Source organism: Chamaea fasciata, unplaced genomic scaffold (assembly GCF_029207755.1).
Source record: "Chamaea fasciata isolate MVZ Bird 193981 ecotype frontalis unplaced genomic scaffold, bChaFas1.0.hap1 SCAF_6, whole genome shotgun sequence".
NCBI classification, from domain to species: Eukaryota; Metazoa; Chordata; class Aves; order Passeriformes; family Sylviidae; genus Chamaea; species Chamaea fasciata.
Window position 1 is genome coordinate 72,965,303 of NW_027094091.1, and position 26,930 is coordinate 72,992,232.

At 38.7% G+C, this 26,930-nt stretch overlaps 1 protein-coding gene across 3 annotated transcripts in view; it reads right to left on the reverse strand.

Moving 5' to 3' along the window:
* Positions 1–26,930, reverse strand: part of PRDM5 (PR/SET domain 5) — a 59,532-nt gene that overhangs the window by 10,674 nt on the left and 21,928 nt on the right. For 2 of the 3 annotated variants that reach the window (XM_066184883.1, XM_066184885.1), the window contains exons 9-14: positions 25,044–25,128; positions 23,616–23,773; positions 18,569–18,662; positions 17,379–17,539; positions 15,066–15,159; positions 3,892–3,977 (exon numbers count right to left, since the gene is read on the reverse strand). In XM_066184883.1, coding sequence (XP_066040980.1) covers positions 3,892–3,977; positions 15,066–15,159; positions 17,379–17,539; positions 18,569–18,662; positions 23,616–23,773; positions 25,044–25,128 — 678 coding nt within the window. Of the gene's footprint in view, positions 1–3,891; positions 3,978–15,065; positions 15,160–17,378; positions 17,540–18,568; positions 18,663–20,112; positions 20,205–23,615; positions 23,774–25,043; positions 25,129–26,930 lie in introns of all 3 variants that reach the window. The other variant, XM_066184884.1, reaches the window with a different exon arrangement.

Here is a 26,930-nt window from a genome sequence, read left to right on the forward strand (position 1 = left end):
CCTCTACAGGAGACTGCCTCACTTCCATACTCACTATGGTTTCTCCCTATTCCCATGAAATTCATAAATAAAACTTGAAATTATTTCAAGGGTGGTTAATTTCCCCACATACCGTGGTTTTAAATGTATTTAAATATTAATGTGTTTTAAAATAGTAGGTACTTATGCATGAAGCAAAAATGATACACTGATATGCCTCTAATTTTTAAATTACCTCAGGAATGTACCTCATTTAAGCACAGGCTGGCAGCTTCCACCCACTGGAACTCAGATTTTTAAACGAGCTATGAAAATTAAATATATCTGTTATATGTAAATATGAAATATTCAAATCAAGTGATGAAAAGCCATTTTCAAATAGCGTTGACTCTTTCTGTTTTCCATCACTGAATCCAACTGTAGAAGAATCACCATTCTCAGAAGTAATGAAAACATCAATTTAACATGACAACAACTATGGGCACCTATCAATGGCTGTACTTCCAAGCATTACCAATTCTATTGCTGTAACACAATAATTTTTCCACATGTTTAAGCTCAAACGTCAGAATGTTAAGTCAGGCACTGAACGAAGCCTTAGGAAAGAGCTGCAGGTTCCTGCAGTGTGAGGGTTGGAAATGTGCATGTAACTCCCTCAAAGCTGATACGGTCTGTAAACTCATTTCATCAACAACTTCACTGAGTTCCTCATTTATGTTTTCCTAGGCTGTTCTATTTCTCCTTAAGGAAGGAAACCCCAAACCCATCAAACCATAAAGCAAACACATTTACTTTCATAGAAACAAATCAGTACTCAGGTGACATTTTAATGTCAGGTGGGTGGTGTTTTCTGCCATGCCCTGGCCAGCAGGGGTTTGGCCTTACCTTCTCTGTTTAATCCAGAGCTGGAGCTGACACCTGTGGCCACCCAGGCTGTGCTCACTTTAGCAGCTGCCAGACCTTAATCAACTCTCTACAATGATTTCTCCAGCAGCTCTCTCTGAACCCCAGCATCAGGTGTGGTATTTAAGCCCACTGGTAAAACACACTGAGATTTAATCTTTACTGTCTTTGGTGAATGTCACAGAATTACTTTTAAGCTACTTCACAAACTTTCCAGCCAAAAAACCAGATTCCTTTTTTCAAGATATTTAGGAGAATAGCCCTTGCAGAAGGGTGCTAAGATTGTGTTTATTTCCACACTGCTAGGCTCAGCTGATACAAAAATACCTTCAGGATTTTATACATCTCGCTATCTATTCTTTCAATAACGACTCAGCATGCAAGAATAAATTTCAAATAAAATGTATGTGTAGGAAAGAGTAAAAAAAGGAAGAGCCAACAACCTTACACCATTTTGAAAAAGTCAGAACATGCGATGACTGAAAAGAGAAATTTCAAGTGTGACTTCCTGGTTTTCCTTGTTCTTAGAACTGACAGAAGGACCCAGACCTTTGGCAAACACAGTGCAGTTTTTATTTTCTAATCTTTAGTTCACCTTTGTTTAAATAGCCTAGGAACACAGAACAAGTCCTAGTGCATTAGCACTGAGCTCAGGGGTCTCAAACTCTTTCTGCACAGGTTTCTCACTTCCCTGGAGAAGTCCTTACACAGCGCAGTTAGAACACATCCTGAACACTCCTTCAGAGTCAGGACTCAGATCACGAGCCCTCACTTCAAGAAAGACACACCTGAACAGCTCAGCAGCTGTTTTCTCTGGTCAGAGGGGGTTGGTTTGGTTCCCGTACTCTGCATACCTGACAAGCATCAACCTACTACTAAGATTAAATAAATCTTCACATTCTTGCCAAACACACAAGAGTTCTTGTAAATAATGGTGTCCTCCCCATTTCCCTCTCAGTATTGTTGCTCCCCCACTTCCTTATTCCCCCTTTCCAATTCCCTTCACCACTCTGTTCTTTCACATCAGCTAAAATATATATTTATTACCTTGTACCTGCACTAATATTTACTCGCCTGAACAATAAAATAACAGCTTATTATCCCACAGTACTTCATGGATAATGTTCTGCAGAACAGACTCAAGAAGAATTCCTCCTTCTGGCTTGAAAATCCATGCAAGTTGGTAATAAATTTTGTTTTCTCTTCTCTTGTTTTTATTAATAATTCTAGCCCATTTTTTTTCCTCCTCCTACTAAGACCACCTTTGATTTTTTAGCTGTCCAGTTCTACTTAAATAAGGTGAACTGTGAGGAAGAGGGAAAGTTGGGACATGCAAGATTATAGTAACAAGCTTCAATTTAGAAATTACTATTAATGTAGATGCTATCAATACTGATTTTTGTTACACCAAAGTAAAAAAAAAAAAAACAACAAAACTATTTACATGGAGATAAAGGAACAGGTAATGGCAATCAAATATGAATGAGCCTCACTGTCAAGTTCTGGAATAGGAGCAGCATTACCACAAAAAGAACCAAAATCTAATCAAGTCTAAGAAAACAATCTTGGCCTGCATATTTTAATCCTACAGCATAGCTGTGGGGATGAGCAGCAGTCTGCTTAGCACCTTCACACACCAAAATAAAAAAAAAAAAAACCTTTCAGATGTAGATGATCAATGCATCTCAAGTATAAGGAAACACTGAGATCACATTTGGTGTGAACAGAGTTCTTTGTACCTCTAAGGATGGTGTTTGGCCTCCATGGTACAGCAGAGCATTTCCTGAGACATTTTAAAGCAAATGTTATTATGTTCTTAGTGCAATACAAAGGCTGTCTACTTACAATGTCTCCATTTATTAAAAAGAAATATCCACTCCTTAAAATTTATTTTCCTAACTCCTCCCTTTCCTATCAGCTAAGAAATGCCTAGAAGAAAACACCACTTGGTGTAAATCACTGTAGACTGTAAAAGCCTAATATCATTATTTTTTCCTCTATTTTTCTCCTATGGAGGCTGAAGGGCGTTTGTTGTTTTTACTCAAACTATATGGAAAATTAGGAAAAAAAATTTAATTTGGCACTGTTTCAGAGCTTGCTTACCCCTCACAGTCATGCAGAACTTAGATGGGTCATGAAATTTCTCCTGGTGCAAACACAATTAAGAGGGGATAGTAACAACAGATGAGAATTTATAGCACTTCTTAAAGTGATTTGACAGCTGGAAGATAGGAGAAACAACCAACAACATGGGACTAGCCTGTTCCCAATGAACTACCAAGAAGGGCTGCAGAAACTACTGATTACTTGTATAGTTTGGGGTACGAAAGCTACCATTTTATAGCTAGAACTTCACAGTTAATATGCTCAAGACCCACACAGAACAGCAGAAATTGAAACAGCTTTTACTTTTACTTATTTAGAAAGCAATTCTGTGTGCCCATTTGCATATGGAGACTACTAAGTTAAATGTCACCTTTCCTATTTCCCAGTAGATGCAGAATTTTCTTGGTTTGGTGTCAAGGCTGCACTGATCTCTGTGAGCTGGAACAGCACCCAGTTAAATAAAAGTTATATAAAAATTGTCATCAGTTAATGAAGTACAGCCTCTAGAAAAGCTCACAGTGACTGGACTTTATAGGCACAGTAAGAATCAAATCACTGGATATTGAAGTTTCAGTAACAGTGAAGCCTTTACAGAACTGTTTAGTCAGTAAACAACATTAATTTATATCTATAAATAACCATGGGTTAAATGAAGTAATTAAATAGTAAAGCTAATATTTCAACATATAAGAAATGAAACATAGAAAAAATAGAAGATAAGGGAGTTTTAATTAGAATTTGTAAGTTAATGACTTGAATCTTTGCCTCTTATTTTAATAGGTATAAAATACCTTGTTTGGCAGAGCCTAATCCCTACCCAAACAGCAATGAATTACTTTTCACCACATGAGTCACAGACAATCCTCAAGGACCCATAAAAACTCATCCTTGTGTGGGGCTTACCCTGGTGTGGGTGCGGATGTGCATCTTCAAGCCGTCGTTCTTGCTGAAAGCTTTGTCACAGTAAGGACACTGGTAAGGACGCTCACCTGAGAACAAGAGAAGCATCAGAACCCAGAAATGTGCCCTCAGAGGATGAAGGCCTTGCAGCACAGCTCTTCGTCAAACTGAACCGCTTTTCTCGTCAAAGAACAGATTTAAACTTTAGAAAAATTACAAATAATCCTGCTGAGCGGGATGCAGCGCTGGATCAAAATATTCCTCTTTGCTGACTGATTTTGTACTACAATATATGAATACACACAGACAGCCTTGGGGGAAATTAAACCAAAAAGAAAACACCTAATGACCTTGCTCAAACCACATTCTACAGTGATTTACACATGGTCACTTTTATGGTTAGACATTAACTGCTCCCAAATATTTTTTTCTATTTCACATCTGGTCGTTATTAGAGGCCTCTGGTGTCAGAATCCCAATGAAAAACAAAACCCACTTTTTAATAATGCTGTATCTATGTTAGAAGCCAGTTAATCAAAAGTTTCTGCAATATTTGTGTCCCAATTTATGACTGAAATAGAAGCAGAAGCAATCTTAGCATCTCCCTTGCAGCATCCCATATCTGAAAGGTATTTGTTTAATGCTCCATTACACTGGTGTCATTTGGCATCTATTTTCCCAAACTCACATTAGTGTAATGTGGATACTGAGCTGTTCAGAGACAAGCAGTAAAGAGTTTCTGAGCACCATCATTTGGAAGAAATATATTTTAATTTTTAACTCTTCAGGCAATACACTGGAATCTGAGCCTACTGCCTCCTGTTCCTGTACACAACACTGTAAAAGCAAAGACCAGGTTGTTTTCAATACAAAACACAGCAGAAAAAATTATTATAGAAAATTTTCTGTCAACAAAATGGATTTTGTTCTACACAACCATAATGCTGAAGGTGTCTTTTCAAATAAAGGTCTGTCACAAGTTAAGTAAAGCCTATTTTATAAAGTCAATGCACAGCTTTCTGCTCACACAGGTATTTCTGCACATTTAGGTTTTACACAATATAGATTTGACACCAAATGTCAAGCACTTACTAACACTCATACTCCATCTTGTAAAATAGGCAAGTAAGATTAATTACATTTTAAAGTTCAAAAAAACCCAAACCACACTATTTCACTGATATCCCAAAGATACTGACTAAGAGTTACTGCTGGACATGAAATCTCCATATCCATACATTGTGTAGAGATTCAAGGGCACCCGAGGTGAGATGGTTATTGAAGGAGGAGGATGGCCACCCTCCCCTATTTTGTAGACAGATTATTTTGTTCTTTTCTGTCTTTTATTCAGGTATAGGTAACTGTGAATGACAGAAGCACATGATTGGCCAACAAGGCACTTCTAAACACAAATACTTTTCTCTCTTGTGTTCTGTCATGTCTCAGAAAGCACAACTGTGTGAATTGGGGTTTGGGGTTTTTTGGGTTTTTTTGGACTATGACAACAATCTCTGTGTTAGAGCTGTGTTTCCACTGAGCAGTCTGATATATGATCCTCTCTCTCCTGACCCTCGATGCCTTTAATTCATGCCTCTGAAATTCAAACACTCCAACAGTTGCCAGTACTCAAATATTTAATTAACTCAGCTGACATTTTTATGTCTGGAGGCTTTTGATGGAGAATTTAAAGCTTTCAGCAGTTTGTAAGCAAATGAGCGATGACGGGTAGGAGTTGTACCCTCCTTCCTCTCTCCCCCACCCTCATGTCTCTTTAGAGAGAAAGACTTCTGCCTTCAAAGGATGGGTTTGAATTTGTCAGAAACAAATTAACAATGTCCCTCTGAAATCAAGCACGGACACCATGGTTCTTGACCAGTAAAAATGCCAGTAGAGGGCAACAATGACTCCACAGCAAGGAGTCATACCTGAAAAAGTCAGGAGCTGCTGTTACAAACTGTCCACTGACAAAAATCTTCACTACTCCAAAACTCAAGGTTACTACAGAACAGAGAATGCCAGCTCTGACTTGACATTCAAACTAGGAACCATCTTGCTTTACTAAATTATATAAATTTGTCATGCACTTTTGTCAATAATTGCCAGTAAAACTACTTAAAAGGTGTTCCTAAGTAATTTTACTGCTGCTCTTATTTTTTGTTATTTTCTTTCAACGCTGGAGCCTGCATGCTTAGAATTTATTCAAGCGTCCTGGTGCTTACATAAGCGTCTACCCCGTGCATACACATCTTTTAAACTTGTAACTTATCTTCTGCCTCAAAAGGTTTTAGGATTTTTACAAAATTAACAATGGGTCTCTTAAAATAAATCTAGCTAGCAATAGGCAAGTTTCTTAGTATAAATTTCTTACTAATTGCTTTCTGGAAAGGACCTCTGTTGTCTGTCTCAGAAGTGAATAAACTGCCCTCTGACAATGTATCTTTTTTGCCATTTACTGTCTCAGGAGCCCAGGTAACTAACTTAGATTAAATATCTGGTCTTGTGGACAGCAGATCTGGCAAGATTATTACAACTCTACATATCACCTTCTTTATCTCTGGTAAATATTAACTTCCTTCCTTCCTTTGCTAGCCTAGCAGACTTGAGACAATGAATGCTAAAAATATTCCTCCCACACATGAAGGCTTGCTGAAGTGCAACATTTCATAGAAAATTATGGCCAGCGTCCACAAAGGAGAGGGGTTTGTGTTTGCACAAAGTTTAGAATTGTCACTGAGACAAACTGGAGAGTAAGGGCCATGTGATAAAAGCTCCTGGGAAAGTGGCATTATCCGTCAGGGCTTTCACATCCATCTACAGCCAGACAAGCACTGCCAAAACCCCATTATAAACATGGCAGTAATAAACTTCAGGTTGTGCACAAGAAATTGTGGAGATTTCCAGAAGCAGAACTCCTCTGATCAGAAAATGAATGGATCCCTAACAAGGAGATTAAGAGCAAAAGTTACCAAGACAAGCATTTTAAATATCTTGCAAGTCATGAACCTCTATTTCTCTTGTCCTCACAAGGAGTTACTAAGAATCAAAGTGAAAGAAAGTGATTTCCACTATGATAAACTACAATTTCTTCTTGGATTTGCAGCTAGAAGAACATTTATGAGATGGTGCCAATTTTTGGTAACACCATACTAAGAGGGGGTGCACTTTAGGTGAAGTCAATGCCAATTAACAAGTATGCCATTTGCACTCTGCATTTTTATATAAACTGATTTTTATATATAGCTATATATATAATATGGAAATATTTTTATGTTTGGGTGTTTTTAAAGTCATCTTTCTAAACAAAACTATTGCTTTCATTAAAATAACAGAACAGTCAAGCAAGTCAAATGTAACAAATGTTAGCTTCACCCCCAAGCTACAGCTGACTGTCATGTCCCTGCTGTTGCAGAACAAACTGCTCAACACATTAATGTACAAATAACACCAAAAAAATAATCCTGGGATAAATTGCAGTGGATTTAGCATAATTCAAAGTCTAGACATTCTACTTCCAGATTTTGCATGAACAAAAAACCAAAGCTTTTAACATAATAAAAATAAATTTAACCTTAATACAAGGATTATGAAAAACAATTCCATGATTGAAAAACATACGGGATCTTGATCTGAAACCATGTTATAACAGAACTGATTTATTTTTCCCTCCATCTCTAGCTTGAGATCACGATACCTAGTGGACCTTAATGTAGCTTAAGAAGTTAAATACCAGATTCTCCCATTCTGGTTTGACTCAAGAGAGTTTCCCATGAGACATCTGCAATCAGAGGCGCTCCAAGGTAGGATTTATACTGAGTTTAGCACATAGATATCCCAAATTCAGATACAAAACAATTAAGAAGCAAATCCATGTATACATTAGTCTTTGAAGATTTCAAGACTTCACTGGCTACAGCTAGACATTGAATAAGTACTTTGAGACAGTTAATCAAACTGGTCATTGCTATCTTCACATTGTATTTTGCATTCCCTGTAGTCAGCTGAGCCACAAAAAAAAAGCTGTTTCTCAAGTTAGGTGGAAACCTGATAGAAGCACCAATGTTAGTGATTACTTCAAAACAACGATCTCAAATAAGATTAAACAAATATGTACTTTACAGGTGAGAAATGCATTCCCACCCAATAAGAAAAATGAAAAAGGAAACATCGAACTGAGAAATATCTGAATTAATCTGAAGAGACTGCAACAAAAGTGTCTGAAGAACCCAGCAAGCCAAAGGAACAGACTCACTGCTCTTTCAAACCATACTCAAGCATTACTTCTATTTCATCTGTGAAATTTACAGTCCTGTTTACTGTCCCTGTTCCCCTGCAGCTTGCTTAGTCACTCAAATACAATTCTCAGTATTCATGTTAGCCTTCAAGCAGGATACCCTGGCTTGCTGTCTTTACTGGAACTCAACTGCTCAGTTAAGGAAGGAAGAATTTGATTTATGCAGTGAAATTATCAAGGTGGGGGTTTTTCATATACTTTTTAATATGTCTCGGCTCAGTTGCTCAGTTGGGGTATTCAGGTCATCAATGGTTTTGGTCAATATTCACAAATATCAGAAAAAAGCCTACAACAAACTGCACTGAACATCACATCAAGTGCAGCAGATGCAGCCTCAAGGAATTCCTCGCTTCGGTTTTCTTTATAAAATGAACAAATATAATTACAGCAACGCGGTCCCTCAGACTGTTCCACAGACCATTTCTCATGTTCCAGATACAGCTCCCTTTCAGATGGTGACCTATTAATTATTGGGATTAGAAGGTTGTTTCTTAAATAAAAATTTTTATATTTTTCTGTATAAACATATATATATGCATTATTTCAAAATACCAGCTTTCAGAACAGTTACAGCAAAACACAATCCTTTCTAAAGTGGCCTCCACCATCGCCCAACTATGATGGAATGAGCACAGTTCACCTGGGGAGGAATTTGGAGGCCATCTGGATCACACATTTAACACTCCTAACCAGATGATCCACAGGGCAGCCCAGAACAGGAATTTCAACGGGGCTTTTTTAGTCAGAGATAATCTGGGGTGATGACAGCATTCAACGGCAAGTAAAGATGGGCAAAAGGTTAATGGATGTAACAAAATCATAATCTGTGACATCTGCTTTAGAACACTGCTCACAGAGGGCACCTGACAGCTTCACACATTTATCCTCAGCTGCTCTTGCCCTTAAACAATGTTCCCACTCAATTAAAAACTTCGTGTCCTTAACTGAACATTATTCAGTTAATGCTCTATGCAAATATGTACACACAAACACAAATAAACCTCAAATACACAGATCTGAATTTCTCCCACACGGAAAGGGACTTCATTAGGAATCAAAATTAAATTAAACAGGAACTCAATGAACCCAGTGATTCCAACAGAACGTCAATTAGAAAATGCCAGGAAAACAATCACTGAGTAAAGATTAAAATTCACAAGTCAAGAAAACATTCAGTAAATTTCACCACTTTGGTGTTGCAGGCCTGTGATAAAACCAACACCTCATTAAAATAATGAACTTCCTCTTGTGTAGAGGTGGCTATTTTCTAAATCCTGAGTAGCATCTCCAAAGCATTGAATACCCTGCATCTCTCAGGCAGTTCTGTAATTCTGACCAGGGATTCCAGGGAGGGAAAAGAACCGAAGAGTAATCAAGAAGCTTGGCCAACTGCAGCAGTGAGCTGATTTCCTTATGACATCTAGACTAGTCTTAATCCAGACTAGACAATAAAAAGTGATCTGGCCTGTGCAAAATCCTGGCCTGCCTCCTTCTCAGCCACTAAACACTCAAAATTTAGCACTTGAGAAGATACAGAAGTCCCCACAAAGGAACAGCTCTCTCTCATGCAAAGAGCTAAGTAACTTTGTGATCTGAAAGATAAAATACTTGAGGACATCAGATGAGACAAGACGCAGTGTTGGGTTTGTTCCCAAACCAAAACACCCAGAAACACCAAAAGCTCAGGTAATTTTATACTCATAGTGGGCCAGATAAAGAAAGAGATAACTCTGCTCTGAGATGAGTCCTGTGCTCCGAGAAACACTCTCACAGGTATGGGGCAATTAGAGAATTTCTTACTTAATTTTAACCAACATTCAAATCTGACAGACTCTGAAGACAAGAGATGAAATGCCTCTGTTTTTTCAGGTGGTTTGTTTCTTCACTGATGATGAATAACTCTAAGTTTGTGTATTTGTGAATGTTTTCTAAGTAAGCTCCAACACTCATTTTCCAGGCACCAGGGAGAACTAGAATTGGTTTCATGTAAATCAACTATGTGTATTTCCCATCCACTAAAAACAGTCACATATTTAATAAGAAAAAACCTCAAATCATTTTCTTTCAAAATAAAGAAAAAACAGAAGGCTTTAAATGTTTTTTTTCTATTACTTGTCTTTTTCTAAGTATTTAGCCATGCTTAAATTTTTGAGGTACGGAAGTGGTATTTTCACAGCTGAGATGGTTTGTTCTCTGCAAAGTTCAGGGTTTATTCAAAAATTCAGATTATTTCTAGTTAAGACCAATAAAACGTTTGCCCTATCTGGTCCCTCAAAATTACCATGATATAATTGAGATATTGGCTATTTGCCACTAAATGAATCATTAAGACTAGTAAAAAACCCTACAAAATAAGACTATCTGAATCCATGCAGTAAAGCATGAACTACCATTATTACTTACATACAGGCTTCCATCAGTTCTACAGTGATATCAAGATTTTAAGTAATTTTAAGTAATAAATAAAAAACAGACACAACTTGAAAGAACAAACCAGTTCCATTCTTTCCAGCTATCACTGGAGTTAAACAATCTGATTTCCCTATGAATGGAAAATGTAACATCTATTACTTCAGTGAACCCAATGGTCAACTAAGTCTTTTAAAGAACATGCATTAATCAGTAACTCATCTGATCTAAAGATATCTCACTCAAACAATCTACCCCTCAAAAGAACATTTCTTCATTCATGGGTGCACAGACAACAAGAAGCTGACAGCTGCATGAAACTTCACAGGTATTTTTAAAGATTTAGCTGTTGTCTGGAGACGAACAAGACAATGATGTATAAACTGAAAGGTTTAGAAATGCAGAATCCTTACCTTTGAGGCCTTCTGCAAGCTCCTTTTTAAACTGGGTAGATAAAAGAGGGATCATTTTTAAGTTATTAATAGAAAGAACCTAGCTGTAGACATTTGCAAGCTGTTCACTGACTAGATACAGATACATTCTGTCACATACTTCATTGGCATATGAGAGGAAGTTCCTTCAAGCTTGCCTTCTATCTTTTTTCCTATGTAAGAAAATATAAATTACCTGTAAGATAATTTAGCAGAAGATCTGCTGGAATCAGGATCCTGGCTGTATATTATTATGCACATGAATAAACAGTTTCTTGTTTAGCTATTAAACCATTGGTGATATATTTTACACCATAATAAATTAAAGTTATTTATTTTATCTCAAACTCATTACTTCCTTCAACTACTTTGTAGTCTTCCGTGTTCAGAGATGACTGCACTACTGTTAAAAACCAAAGATCTTTATTGTTATAACTCCACCACTAATATTTTGCTTGCCCAGGATTTTTTCTTAGAAGTTCAAAATTTGAACTTAACCATTTATACAGTTGGGACTTAAGAAGAATTTTAAGTATACGCAAAAATTTGGTTAAATTGTATAAATGGGACTACAATGGCAAAATTAGGTGCATAACATCAGGCTCAGTGCAAGAGGCATTTCAAGAAGGCAATCAGCACCTGAAGTTATATATTTTTGAAGTCTTATAAAGCAATCTCTTCTTACATAAAATGAAAAGGTAAGATTAACTGTGTTGGCACAAAGGATTTAGAAGTTTGTGGTCCAAATGCTTTTTGCTGTTTTAATGTAATCTCTTGGTAATCTCTTTCATTCATGCACATGGAAGTAAATTTCCAAAGAACCTTCTCAACCCATGCTTAAAAAACAAAGCCGCTTTTTGCACCTAGCAGACTATGTAACATATAACAATGATACAATAAGTCATGGCTTTCCAATGACATAGAATTGAAAAATTCACCTTTTCAGAGAACATCTAGGATAGATGTAAAATTATAGTTATCTTACTGGCTTATTAGCAGGACTTGGACTAACGGTGATGGTAAAAGCAAATAAGGTTATATTTTAACCTATATTTGCATGTAATTTTCTGGAAGACATTTACGGTCATTAGTTGTTTCTCATCAGTCTTTAAGTAACAGTAGGGGAAGGACAGCATAGAAAGGACAGAATTACAGTTAAATCCCCTAGTTCTCCTAACTCTAAAAGAAATTTACCTGCAAATATAAACCACTTCAGAACAACTTTCACTGTTGCACAACTTGATGTGCTACATCCCAAGGATGGAAGGGATTAGAACACAACTAATTAGGAAGGCAGTATAAACAGCAGACAGATAAAATGTGTGTATATACCCAGATCACACAGGCACACACACATCCACACACACCCCCCACAGCAATTAACACCTTTAAGCAGATATGCCTAAGGAAACTGAGAAGCTGCACAAACTGCAGCCAGAAACTGCTAACACTGAAAGTAGCTTAAAACTTCAGGGAAGCAATTAACCTCCCAGTCCCTGGGTTTCAAGCCCATGGAGCAGACCACAGGATTTCTTTTACAATTTATGAACAAGCCGAGGAATTTATATCACAGTCAAAGGATTCTTTTGCTGAATTAACCCCAGATCCCTGTGACCCGAAGAAGTCATAAACCAACAGGATACAGGAGAGGGAGAATGTGCTCTACTGTTTCAGCTGACCTGCAGAGCGCTGTGTCATGCCAAGGCTGAAACCCAGATGATGAATTACAGAGCAACACTCCAGGTTCAGAGGCAAACATCACTCCCTTCCCTCTGTACATGCACATGCAGACACGTTCACTCACCCCAGACCAGCTCAGTCACTGCAAAAGGCCAAGTACTGTTTGGGCTCATTTACAGAGTCTTATTCTAACGCAGAAGAGGGAAGAAAATTGCTTATCCAGGAAGCAGGCATGTCTGAGTGGAACAACATTTAAGAGCACATGCTGCATATTAAATAAAAGACAAAACCCCACTGAGCTTCTCTTTTTGTGTATGGATTATTAAGAGTATCAAAAATACAATTCCAAAGCAGAACCAAAGAGGTACCCTAGAACCTCAGCTTTTGTAAAAAATAACTTCATAAATATAAGGAGGACAAAAAGTGATGCACAGCTCTCTTTTAAAATAACCTCTACCTGAATTTATTTTGTAACTACAGAACAAAACCTCTCACACAAAGTAGACAATTAAACAAAGTCTGGCTGACCACAAAGAGAAAATGGGATAATGCAAATATCTGGACACAGACCTCAAACCTCATCACCTGTAATCACTCAGACAAGAGGTCTTTGCAATATTTACATTTATGGTGGACTGCTGAGTTGCACCAAAAGCTCAAGGCTTATTCAGAAGGATGAATCATCTCCTGAAAACAGACAGTGGCTGCTTGTTTCACTTCTAGCTCAGAATGCAAAGTGATACTTTGAAGTCTGACCGAAGAGAAAAAGGATGGCACAGTTTTGAAATTATTCATTCAAACCCAAAGAATTTAACAGACACCAATACCCTGAAATATTCATCACTGCAACATTTAGAAATTTAGAAATTCATCTCTGAATAAAGTAAGTTCATGGCTCCACTATTCGATGAACTGAAAATTTCTTACTGCTCAGAAATTCCCTGAAAAGTTGTCAAGGGTTTTCACATTGTAGGGAACTTAAGAGTGCTCAATTTTTATTTTTTTTTTACTGTTTGCAGATGACCTGGACTTCCTTCAGCAGCTTCCCTTATGCTCTTTGGGAATGATGCAAGCTATTCCTCAGAAAGCCATGTTTTCTCAGGCTCACTGAATATTGGACAACAATTTCCTCTCATGATCAGTGTGCTTGTGTCATGACCAAGAACAAAAGGGCTGAAGCCTTCAGGTTTGTTTGGTGAAACCAAAAAATACCATCTCTCCAGAACTGCAACTTGGATCCAGCTATGGCAATTTCTCACTCAACTTTACATTAAGCATTTTTCCATGGAACAAAAATATTCTTTTGAAACCTAAAGTCACAAGTTAGCAGCAACTTCCTCCCATTTTTCATCAGGATAATCAAATATTGGCCAGGAACCATAACAGAGCAACCATGAAAATCTATTTTGGTTAATTCTCACAGTGAAAGACGCAAACTACCAAAAATGGAATTGACACTGTACTAGCAGCAAGAGAAAAGGATCAGAGTTTATTTATCAAAGATCATTATAAATGAATTTAGCAAGGCATTTTTCCTGAATTAGGAACAATGACTGCTTCTAGCCTCTTAAGTAAAAAAAAGAGGCCTTGAAAATTTCCCTCCTGCAGCATTATTCATTCATAAACTGTTTCCACAGTCCATATTGCTGTAATTCCAACCTTTATCATCTCCTGGCAAGGCAGTTTCTCCCACTGCATTTAATTTACAAAGGTACTAGAAATCTTCAGTGCCTTTCTGCTTCAAGCAAGTTCAAAATGTCACAGCCCCCTATAATAGAAGTTACAAATTTTGCAAGGCTCTATTCTCAAGGTCGGAGGTCCCTGGTGTGTGGTTTCCCAAAACTCCTGTTAGCCCAACTACTAAATTTAGGAAAGCCTCCTTGAGAGAGCTGAAATCTAACTGGTAGCAGCACACATGTGAAAAGCATTTTTACTTGGACATCACCAGAGCATTTTCCCAAGAGCCATCTGCACTGTGAGCCTGAAAAACTGGGCTTTCTGCTCCAAAACTGAGGGCAATATCAGCCACACACAGAAATTACTGTCATCTCCCTGCGAGCCAAACTTAGTTATGCAGAGGGAAAAAAATGTCATGCCAAAGGCAAATCTCCACCATTTTATGTTGCAAACAAATCATCACAAAGAAACCTCTTTCAGCTGCCTGATGCCACTTATTCCAATGAATGTGTAAACTTGTAAAATGAAACCTGACAACAACTTTTACACATTGAGCAGGTAAAATATCTGACTAAGACGCTGTGTTCAGCCTACCTGTAAATTTGCCCGTTTGTAGATACATAAATTGTGGACACAGAGATACCTTGTTACAGATTTAGAAAGTCTTCTCTGTTCATTATAATAAATACCTGTATGGCTTCGAATATGAACTCTGAGTGTTCCGTTGCTTGCAAACTTCTGTCCACAATACGGGCAAATCTTCTCTTTTTCTCCTGTGTGAGTCTACATGGGGAGGGGAGAGAGAAAAATGACTGTTCAGCACTAAATAAAAAAGTGAAATATGGAATATTTAGTTGTATTGACACTGAATGCTATTACCTCCATTATGTATTTTAACATCACACCAGGCAAAGAATCTAATTAGCTCTTGGTGTTAGAGAATTGATCACGAAAAGAACATTGTAACTATCACCAGTACTAAATCACTGAGTTTGTGTTTAGAAATCAAGCTTTTAGGCCTAGAGAGCCTCACTGATATAAGAATAATTATTGGGAGTTAGGTTTGTTCCTTCTTTCTCTAAAGAAATTTTTCCCCACAAGTTACCAAGGAGACCAACTGTTGGATACTTGAGAGTACTTAACCAAAACAAAGAGGTGGACAAAAGTGGAAGGGGGAGGTAAGGCAGGTAAAAGACAAAGCTTGAGGCAGCTGCGGTTCTTTTTCCGGTGTTCGGGGAGGGAGAGAACGGCTGTTGCTGGCTGGAAGAGTTTCACTGTGGCCAAAGGGATCCAGTCCTGGGAAAATCTACTATCACCGGTTCGGCTTGAATCCCGAGTTTTCCCTGCCACCCGCGGGAGCTGGTCCAGGCCCTGCCTCGCCTTTGGCTTCTTCGGCGCTGCTCCTCTTGCTGTGGCGTGACCCTGCACCCCCTGCGCTGCCGGGACATCCTGCCCCTGCTTTCCGAGACACCCTGCCATCCCAGCTACCAGCCCCGGACTTTCCCACTGTTTCAGCTTGGTGCTCTGAGGATCCTGCAGGGACACCGAAACCAAACTGCCCTGGGTTTTGTGAAACAAAGCCCTCAAGGTTCTTGGTACTGTTGTCGTTTGTCATTAATGCTGTAGTTGTTTGGTGGGGGGGAGTTTTTTTGTGTTTGTTTGCTTTGTATTACATACTAGTAAAGAACTGCTATTCCTATTTCCCAAATCTTTGCCAAAGAGCCTCTGATTGTAATTTTACCTGGCAGATACCTGTCTTCCCAAACCAAGACAATAATTATTTCAAAATAGAAGAAAAACATATTACAAACTCTCCCATCCAAACTGTGAGGTCAGCAGCAAGATCACCCTGAAATCAATTACATACAAGGTCACCATCATTTTTCACTCTGTACTTTCAACACCCAATTCTGAACTGAAGATTTATCAGTCTATTGAATTACTTTTCCTTATAACTGCGGTACTCTTCTCCTTATAACTGCGCCTGTTCTTTCAGTGGAGAATTTCTGATGACTTCATTTAGAAGTGTTAATTTAAATGAGATAGGAAAGATAACACATTCAGTTATATGTGCTGCTGTCTATTTGGGTTTTGAGCTAGCACATGATCCTCTTCAGATAGGGAAATTAATTCTTATTTTGATGAAAGACACTGAAATGACACAAAATTCTTCATTACATCATAAAAAACCTGTATCACATAGTATATTTCATGCTGCAGCAAGAGTAAATGAGATCTCATTTCAATACTGGATGGACTTGCACTGTTTTCATTCCCTGACATTAAAGATATGAATGCTAAACTCCTCTTGATTAGGATACAGTTATTTGGAAATCATTTGTATCTCTAGCAGGAACATTGGGATATACCAGACAGACAGCTACTAATTCATTCCAAAACACCCAAATACCAAAAGGATTCCTGAGAGCAATACACTACAACCACAAGGCTCACAAACACAGCCAGTCCTAGTCTGACAGGAGCACAAAGCAAAAGCAATTCCAATTTTACACATATGTGTCAAGCACATACTATATGGCAAGCAATACATGCATGATGTTTAAACAAATTCTCACAATCTGAATTAGGTGGCAACACCTAAACTGACTTTTCTCAGCCGGTTTTTCTTGACTCAATTATTTTCTTTGCATTTCTTCCCTGTAATATCAATCTCACCTCAGGCCAAACTAGTGAGCAAGCCTCCTTGTAAAGTTTACCCCAATTCCATTGCAGAGTTTGGTGGAAAGGAGGGTGGTAAGAGCAGTGCAACCAGGTCCATCCTGCCACACACCTGATGCTGGAGCACCTACAGTGAGTTGATACACAGGCACCAGCTGTGGATTCTGCTGGGCACCAATAACCTCACTATTGCAATCAGCATTTCAGGGTAAGGACAATCATAGCTTTCTACTGAAAAGCCAGAAAGGCAGAAGCAGCTGGGGATTCTACATTGAATCACAACCTTAAGGACACACAAAAAATGATCAGCTGATTCTACTCACTTTCTTATGGCTCTTCAGGACTGAGGGTGTCACAAAAGCTTTGTCACACAGGTCACACTTGTATTTCTTATGTCCATCATGTACAACTTGAATATGAACATTTAATGTGTCCTTTCTTTTGAAAGTGGCATCACAGTGATCACACTTGAAGGTCCTCTCACCTAACAAAGAGAAAAACAGATTTTCCTGAGCTACTATCCTCTTCAAAAAAAAGTCAAAGCGTATGTTTTTAGAGAAACCTTCAGGAAAACCTACAATTCACACACAGTGAATTATGTATTTGGGATATTCTGCAAATGGTTGTTCATTAGAATACACATTACTGAACAGGTTTTTAACATTTTCCCCTAACATTTAGCATTGGGGAAAAAAATTATGACATCCAATGCTTTAAAAAACTGCAGAAGCTTTGAAAGATAATTGTAAAAGAACAAACTACACTTGCCAATCCAATAATTCATCTAACAGAAACACTGTTATGCAGGATTAAAAAAGGAAAGATTTGTGGTTTTCTTAGTTATGCCAGTATGAATATTCCTCAAGACAAAGTACTGTCTTTTAAGCTACAAGGATTTTAGATCATGAGCATTTTCTAAAATCTAAACTGTTGATATCCAAAGGGTTGAATGATAGTCTAGGGCTCTGCAAGTATTAAAGATGGAGAAAATTCCACCAAAAATAAATCTTAACACAGTCAACTAAAAAAAAAAGGCAGAATGCCAAGAAAAGTTACTCATGAGGGAAAACGGCCACAGCATTTCTCTGAGGTGCTCCAGTTCTATGCCAGAGGCAGCAAACATGAGCCTGGGCTGGCACAGGAGAGACAATCTCAGTGTCAAGCTCTAAACTGGATTACCTACAAAAGCTGAGCAAGTCACCAACTTATCTCTGTTTCCATTTGTCCTTTCTTAAAATGGAGGGAACACTATCACACTTAATGCAGAAATAAATTTCTTGCCATCAGACCTCTATTCATTGCTGGATTTTTTACAGCATATTTGGATTTGCATTTAAGTGCATCTGAAGGCAAGGATTGAATTTGGCTCTGAAATTTTTAACTCCCTGGGTACAGAGTTGAATCTTAGAACCAATTTAACAGAGCAAGTTGCATATTGGAGCAAGGGGCAACATGTTTGTTTTTCTCAGTCACATCTGAGAATGGAGAAAGCTGGTTTTCCTCTGACACTTACTGTTATGGATTAACAGATGTCTTTGTAGAGAGAAGGGGGTTCGGAACAAGGCTTTGCATTCCTCACACTGGAACGGTCTCTCCTCAGAATGGGTCTGTAGACAAAATACAATGTGTCAGACGGAAAGGCTCATGGAAATCCATCAGCGGTCATTATAGTAACTACAGTTAATTTTCTAGACAGGACGCAGGAGGGGATATCACAACTGGAAGCACCAAGGGATGAAGAACTAAAATAATCATTCTACCATTATTCAGGATCCTGAAAGCCAGCACAGCAGCTAATCAGTAACTGCGCCTTCCCCATCCTCACAAGTGTCACATGAGGTGTGCACTTATAAACAGAAACAAATAGAATAACCAGAGAAAAAAACTACAAGCACAGCTGCATTGCTCCAACTGCACTAACACCGGCCTGGAATACTTTTTAATATGAATAAATCCTTTTAAGTTGAATGCACACAAACTCCTTTCTTTTTGGTTAAGTTTTAAGGCAAAACCCATCTGATTTTCAAGACGGCACCTAAAGTTTGGCAGAGAAAATTTCTCAAATCATGAGACTACTTTTATATATAGCTTCTTTTATTGAAAAAAAAAATCAAACAACAAAAACCACCAGATGAAAACCAAAGCCATGGAAGCAAGAGTATTGAGATTTTTGTTTGCTTTAGAAAAATTCCTTGTAGCTGGAAAACAGCCTCAAAGCTATGAATAAAATAAAAGGATAAGCTTGGATGAATCTCCCAGACCGCAGAGTTGTTGAAGCAAATTTCTTTTCTGAAGCTTGGGAAACATCCAACTTTATTTTACTTTTATAAATTCCAAAGCACTTTCCCTGTTTACTAGTGTTTTTAACAGATGTCCCACTGTAGATAATAAGTTGTAATGATTAATTTACTATCTACCCAATTTCCTACTATTTTTGCAAAGGAAAGCAGGTTTTTAAAGCATCAGCATACAAATACTTTATTAGCTCACAAGGACCTTATTATGAGCTGGAGTGCCCAGAAAAAAAGGGGATGGACAGTAAGTGTTTCATAATATGCAGGAAATTAGGTAAATGAGTTATTTTGGTAGATTAAGGGCAAATATTAGCACAGTACATATTTATATAATCTATTTCTGCTATCCAGAATCCACACAACTGTTATTCTACCCCTTCAACTGTGGGGAAAAAAAGGAAGCTGTGGGGAGACAGCATAATTCTTGAGAGGTTGGCTGAGGGCCTTAAACCCAGTTTGATTTTAACACCAGTGTCCTCTCACATACACACAGCACCAAAACCTGAGTGTCCTGCAACGGTTTAGGGAGGCTTTGGGTTCAAAACCAATTCCTTGACCTCGGCCTAAGTCACTGAAGGCAAAAAGGCTGCTGAAAGACCATCACAGGTGTGAAATGTCTCTCATGTTCCTTGAAATCTGCTGCATACTCCAGCCCAGACTACAGGTCCCCATCACAGCTGGCATTAGCTGACAGCCTGCTCAGCCCCCCTGGCAGTGAGGCCAAGGATTGACAGGACATGAAGAGACTGAACTGCCTTCTCACCTCAACAAGGGGTTCCTCCAGAACAGGGTTGGGACACATTGACGAGACACTGTGGGGAAGCTCGCAGTGCTGCTGCCTGTGCTGTACCTGTTCTGTGGATAAATAGAAGGGTTCAGTCTCCAGAGCTGTCAATCTGGCACCTTTCACGAGCGCAAAATTCATGCTGCTTATTTAAAAAATGCCCTGGTTTGGAGCACTCACCAGGTGAGTGACAGTTCTGAAGAGCACAGTGATTTGTACAGAACTCCTCCTTAGCATCTCCTTTACACTCTCCTCATCTTTCGATCAAAATACACAGATTCATCTGCACATCTTAACTTCCCTACAAAAAAAAAATCACCTGACTAGGCATACCCACACGCAAAGGTACACAGATCATCCCAGCAACTGAGGATGGGCTCTTATGGAGCATTTCATGGCAGCCTTTTCTACCACAGCAGCATCTGTGGAGGCTTAAACCCAGCCCAAGGCTACTTATTCCCAACAGATAAACTGATGGAATACAGTTGTTTCAAATCATGACACTCCCCAGGACCAAACAACCCTGGATTAGCCATAAACCCTTTAAAATCCTGTGTCTGATGACCTATTTCTGCTGACTGCCATGTCCTCATATTTTGTTCTCTGAACTCATCCTCTGTACATAGCAACAAAGGAGCAGATGGAGCGAAGACATCTTCGGTGTGGAGGTAATCTGCATTACATGGCTCAGAACATGCACCCTCACCCAGTCTAACCTGCAGGAAAAGTGACTACTATTATCTGTAGCACAACCCCTTTTTGCCTCTTCATTTCAGATAGTGCTCTCTTGCCTTGTCACAGAAATGAAACTGTATTCAAATGATCGTTTAAGACACAGCCTGAACTCTCATAGAGGACATCTGAGCTGGTTCCATATCCCAGAACTTCCCAGCCTTGACACCTCCAAGCAAGGGGCAAAGCCAGCTTGCACATGCAGCTATGCAGAGCAGTGCAGCACCTGTTGGCAGGAGCAGCAGATCACAGAGATACCACAGTTCTAGCCTCAGAGCATAACAAGTGCTGAGTTAAGGTTCACATCCCAATGCTCCACTGAACACAAGCAGACACAGTGGAGTGGCCACGAGCGTATCTCCCAGTGAAATCCTGTGAAATGTGAGGAACTAATCTCCTTCTGCACTTTTGAAATGATCCAACAGACACCCACATCTGAAAGACGTTTAAAAACACCTGTTGTGGGAGCCATTTTTATTCTGAGACTTCCAACACGAAATCAGGTTAAGAAAAAACCCCACACAGGAATTACAGAAACAACAGCAACAAGTTTCCTATCTGAAACACAAATCAAGAATTCAAAGGCACAAAATGTATCTGTACTCTCTTATATATAAAAAGGATGCAAGCCTGCTGTAAAATCCAAAGGTTTTTTAAGCATGTTACTATCAAACTTTAAGGTATGTTTTCTGTTAAATGCTGTTGATTTAAGTGTTTTTAACTCCCATATCCATCATTCCTTCTGCAGGCATCTATGTTCCCTGCTACTAGCCCAGTAACCTAATCCTGAAACCCAGAAAAGTTTTTACACCCTGAAATTTAGAGTTCAATTCTCTTCCTCCAAAAGAAAATAAACCTAGAAGACAACTTGCAGGAAACACACATCTAAAAATCATTAAAAACCCAAGCTGAAGAAATACATAGAAGTATCATACACTATAAAGTTTCACATTTACACTGTTCCTGGATCAGCATTCCTGTGAACAAGCAAGAAAACCACTGTACTCTTTCCCTAGGCAAAGCATTCCCAAAATCATGGCACTCAAAACTATTCTGGCCTCCCAAACCACCACATCCTTGAGTTCTATGCTACAACTGGCTTTTGTGCACATACATCCAGACTCCCCTCTGCTGTCTGCTACCTCTCCTCCTGTTGTTACCTAGGTGGAGAGAGGTGTGTCTAAAAAAGGAACTTAGGCCATCCATGTCAGTTTCCTGTCTCTCTTGTTTGCCTCCTCACTCAGCAAGTGAATTTAGGGACCTACATGTGGATGGGTGAACAGCCACAGCTGTTTGGGTAATCTTCATGCAAACACAGGAACAAGCTTCTCTCAATCCAGACCAGAGTTGATTTACAGCCAGTACTAGGTGCAAACAGGTCCAGGAAACCAGAACTCCAACATGCTCTAAGGAATTCCATCGAAATTCCATACCCACTAAAGCTGTCTAAATTCTAATATTTTTCCCATTAAGTGGAGCCTCTTATGCTTGCTTATGCTGGTGGTGCTGCTGCGTTAAACACAGAACTGGGTCAAAGTGTTCACTCCTTCACACTTAATCCTGAAGTCCATTTTCAAACCAAACTCTCTACTTGTCATCAATGGCAAGTTAACATCAGGAAACATGTAAAAAGTAATCATTTAAAATATAGAGCTATCTTTCTAGATAATATTTTATACATTTTCCTTAGAATATATCTAATCTGCAGGGTTCTGTCCCATTTTCTTAAACTCTAGAACATGAAATATGATGTATGGGAGCTAATCTTGTCCTTCAGCAGGCTGCTGCATGCTTTCTTGTTTTAGACAGTCATCACCATTTCATCCTGTGAGAGGCATTATTATTGCTCTTACATGATTTATGGCTGCAAGTGCAAGAGATGGTGCAAAGATCCTGTGCCAAATTCCCAGATGGAATATAACACGAGCCACACTGTGAAAGACTTGGAGGTATGGCTATATCAGGGTTGGGATTTTTTTCTTGTTTGTTTTTTTGTTTGTTTGTTTTTGGGGTTTTTTGTATGTGTTTTTGTTTGTTTGTTTGTTTGCTTTTTCTTTTTTTTCTTTTTTTTTTTTTTTTTTTTTACAGTCTAGTAATTCTGAAACAGCAGTCCTGGATAGAGCCTTGCCATTAGAAATGTAAGCCCATGTTAAAACCAATGACAGGCATTACTGAAATTAGGCCAAGCAGATTTGAACTTCAATCAACACAGGCAGAACATCCCCTTGTGAATCTATTTTTCATGTAATGTTTCTTCTGATGTTGTTTTAATACATGAACACTGCACCAAGTTCAAATTTAGTGTAGTTTGAAAGCATCTGCTGCTAAGTCCAACAATGACTGCAAGGGGACTACACATAGTTTTATTCAATTACACTGTTTAAAAAAGTATTTGAAGACATCTTAAAGGCAGTAACATTAACTTGGTAACCTAGTACTTAAAAAAACCCACAACTAAAACAAAGCAAAAAGTAAAAACAAAACAAAAAAGTCAAAATGGGACTTATTTGATGCTTTTAACCAAGAAACTATGTTTTTCTTCTGCTTATTTAACTTTTTTGTTTACTAGAATTGATTCAGCCTTTTGAGATTTTGGATATAACAAAGAACACTAAAACTACATTCTCCAATACTTTAATCCCATGTTTATAAGCATGGCAGAGCTTAACGATGAACCACCTAAATGAAAAAAAAAAATCTGCAAATCTGAGGCTGGCAGACCTGTAAACAACAACAGCAGAGTGCTTTACCTTCTTGTGATTCTTGTAAACATTTCTGTGGGCAAATCCCTTTCCACAAAGCTTGCATTTATAAGGCTTATCTTCACTGTGTATTATTTTGTGTGCAGTCACTTGATCAAGTCGTTTGAAGGACTTATTGCAAACCTCGCAGGTGTAGGGGCGTTTTTCTGCAGAAAATGAGTGGGGGACATTTAATCTCCTGTTTATGCAGGGGGAGAAGATGAAAGGCAGAGACAGTCATCTCCTCAGAGAGATTTCTGCAATTAAGTCAACCCAATTAAGATTAAACCAATTAGACAGACACCTAACGCCCTTTATGTTAGACAGTTAAGTCACTCCACAAAAGATGAGCCATGGTGTATCTCAAGAAATTGGCACATTCTTTGCAATACTCGTTGCTAAAACTAAACTCTGATTAATTAGCTTAAATCAAAAGAGAATGACTTCAAAGAGGAAAACTGTGTTTCCAGATTACAAATGTGAAAGAGGGCATGACAGTTTAAATGTTTTAAAACTTAATTAACAATATACATATTAGCTTCCAAACTCAGAAGTTCCTATGCAAAAAGCCTTTATGCTTCAACTGGTGACTGCAACTTAACTGCACTAATGCTCATCCAAAAGTCTCAAAAGAAAGCCAGGAGCCTCTGAGATACAGATAATGTTACAAGAAATGAGCTTTTGCTGTGGATTGATACCAAGAAAATAGTTAAACTCTAAGCCTGTGCAGCTGTAAAAACCTGCGTTTAAATGCTAATGAATTTGACAGAACAATGTTTGTGTTTCCATTGTGTTGCTGATGTTTCTAATCACTGGTGAGGGACACAGAAAACGCTGGATTTGCAGTGACGAGAGACCCTGGCAAAGCCAACTCATGCCACACTGCCAAACCTACAGATGGGACACTCCCTGCTCACAGTGGCCGCATGCTGGCACAAGGGAACCTTTGTGGGTGATCTGTGGATGGACTGGCCCATGAGCTGCTCTCCTCTGACTTAGAGATGCTATAAAGCCAACTAACACATACACAGATTGACAGGAAAACAGTGTGTAGCACAGATCACTGACAGCACATCCAGCTCCCAGCCTCTTCTCCTCAGCATAAAACCTCAGGCAGTGGTTTTTCACCTCCTCTCTAACCCATGCAGCAACTTTTGGCCCCACCCCAGCTCGCTGACCTCATCTACCCCAGCTAGCACAACAGAACAGTTTGACAAAGCAGCAGTAGGAAGACTACACCACTCCACTTGGAATTTTGGAAGGCTTGGAAAGGCTGGCTTGGACAGTTCCCTCGGAACCTGAGATTGGCTAGCCCAGCTCAGGACAGCACAGATTTCATTAAGCCTTCCATAAGAAACTAGGTAAAACTCCACATGCATACATACATACATGAAATACACATCCACACACATACAGTGTGTCATTTCTGTATGTTACCTGAGTGAGTTATCATGTGGCGTTTCAGTTGGTTCACTGATACGAATTTCTTGTCACATTCTTGGCACTCAAAGATCTCATGGACCTGCAAAATGTTTTATGACAATTAAATGTGTGTCTAAAACAAGACCATAACTCTCACATAGACAGAAATTCGCTAACAGAATGTAGCTACCCATTAGCCAGTAGCTATACTAATACTCAGGAATATTCTGAGATATTTCCCCCTTGCTTGTCCCTTGCTGAAAAACATCATCTCCCAAAAAGTAAAAATTCATAACTGCCAACGAAAAATTCATAACTGCCAACAAATCATTACAAACAACACTGCAAGTTTGCATAACCTGTGTTTCTAACTACCAGATCCATTTAAAATACCATTATTAGGAAAGCATTAAAAAACCAAATGCAGACTAACTTGTCAGGACATTTTCTTCTAGACAAGACACATGCCAAAATAACACAGAAACAACTTTATAGCTTCGGTCAGAATTTTAAAAAACAAGTACTACCACACTCTTGAAGGACTGTTTCTCTTAAAAGCTTTTAGTGGCCAGACAATGGAGGGGCAGCATTGTCTCAAACTACAAGTGCAGTATTTTCAACATCACAGCACGCTGCAGCATTTAGGACTAAATGGTGGAAAAACAGGAGGCAGTTGAGAGCAACTTCTGGTAAATAAAAAATAAAGATTGCCCAGTAGGGCAAAACACTGTTCAGTGTTAAACAAAAAGGTCAGAAATTAACCCAAAAGAGATGCTTGGAACTAGAAGGTAAAAAAAAAGGGGGTCAGGATTAGCAAGCAGAGGGGATTTTTAACTGTGACTCTACTCACACCAATTTTGCAGGAAATCCAGCTCTACAAAGTTTAAAAAGTTCAGAGAGACTCAAGGGTTCTTCATACACACTCTCAAACTCTGATCAAAGTAGGATCTACCTTGGTTTGGTCCCTTGGCAGACAACACTACAGCTGAATGGAATTGTACAGGTCCATGTAAGAAACCTGCTGAGACATCCAGAAAGGCCCCAGCACAAACCAGTCCGACCAGTGACACACAAAACCTGCATTTCCAAAGTCAAAAAAAAGTCTGACTGCCCTACACTCAAAGGTGTCCTTAATCTTCTTTCTTAAAAGAATGAGCTGCTTTACCATGAAAACGTGTTCACAGTAAAAGTCAGAAGCTCAGCTCAGAGCTGTATGGGCAGCAAGAGAGAGACTCTCCCAGCTCACCTGTAAACATTGGAAGTGCAGCACTATCAACTCTGACTGGGAAAAAGAAACCAGCAACCCTGGGATTTGTTTGAATGTTTCTTCCCTTTCCACTACAGAACAGTGGAGCACCAGTGGAGAGGCCTGGCAGCCTCTGCTACTCACATGTACCTGCTCACTTTGAAATTTGAGTTCCTGTGAAGAATTCAAATCCAAAATAGGAGATCGTTATATTGAATCATTTAGCAGGAATCTGCATCAGTGAAGATTAACAGTCCCCTTGCTTTCCTCCTCATTATTATCATTGCTGAGTGATTGAACTTTGGATTTTACTCAAACTTCAGAATTCAGTATCAGAATAAAGTTGGACAGTTAAGGGACAAGCAGTGCACAAGACACAGGAAGCTAAAAATGAATTTAAATCTGATATGAAAGCTACAGACACGAATGACAATGTCTTCAGAAAGTAAACTTGTATCAATCCCCTACAGCCACCCTCTTTACCTCCTTTCTCCGTGTTTGTCAGACTTTTCTCTTTCTATTGTTTAGGCCTGTTTTTTGTTGCATTTTACCTCTTTATTCTCTACTTTTATTTCTTTACATTGAAATAAGTGGGGGAAAAAATCCGTCTCTTTCTCCTGGTTTTACCTATTATTTTCTTACTGGTTTTATTGCCT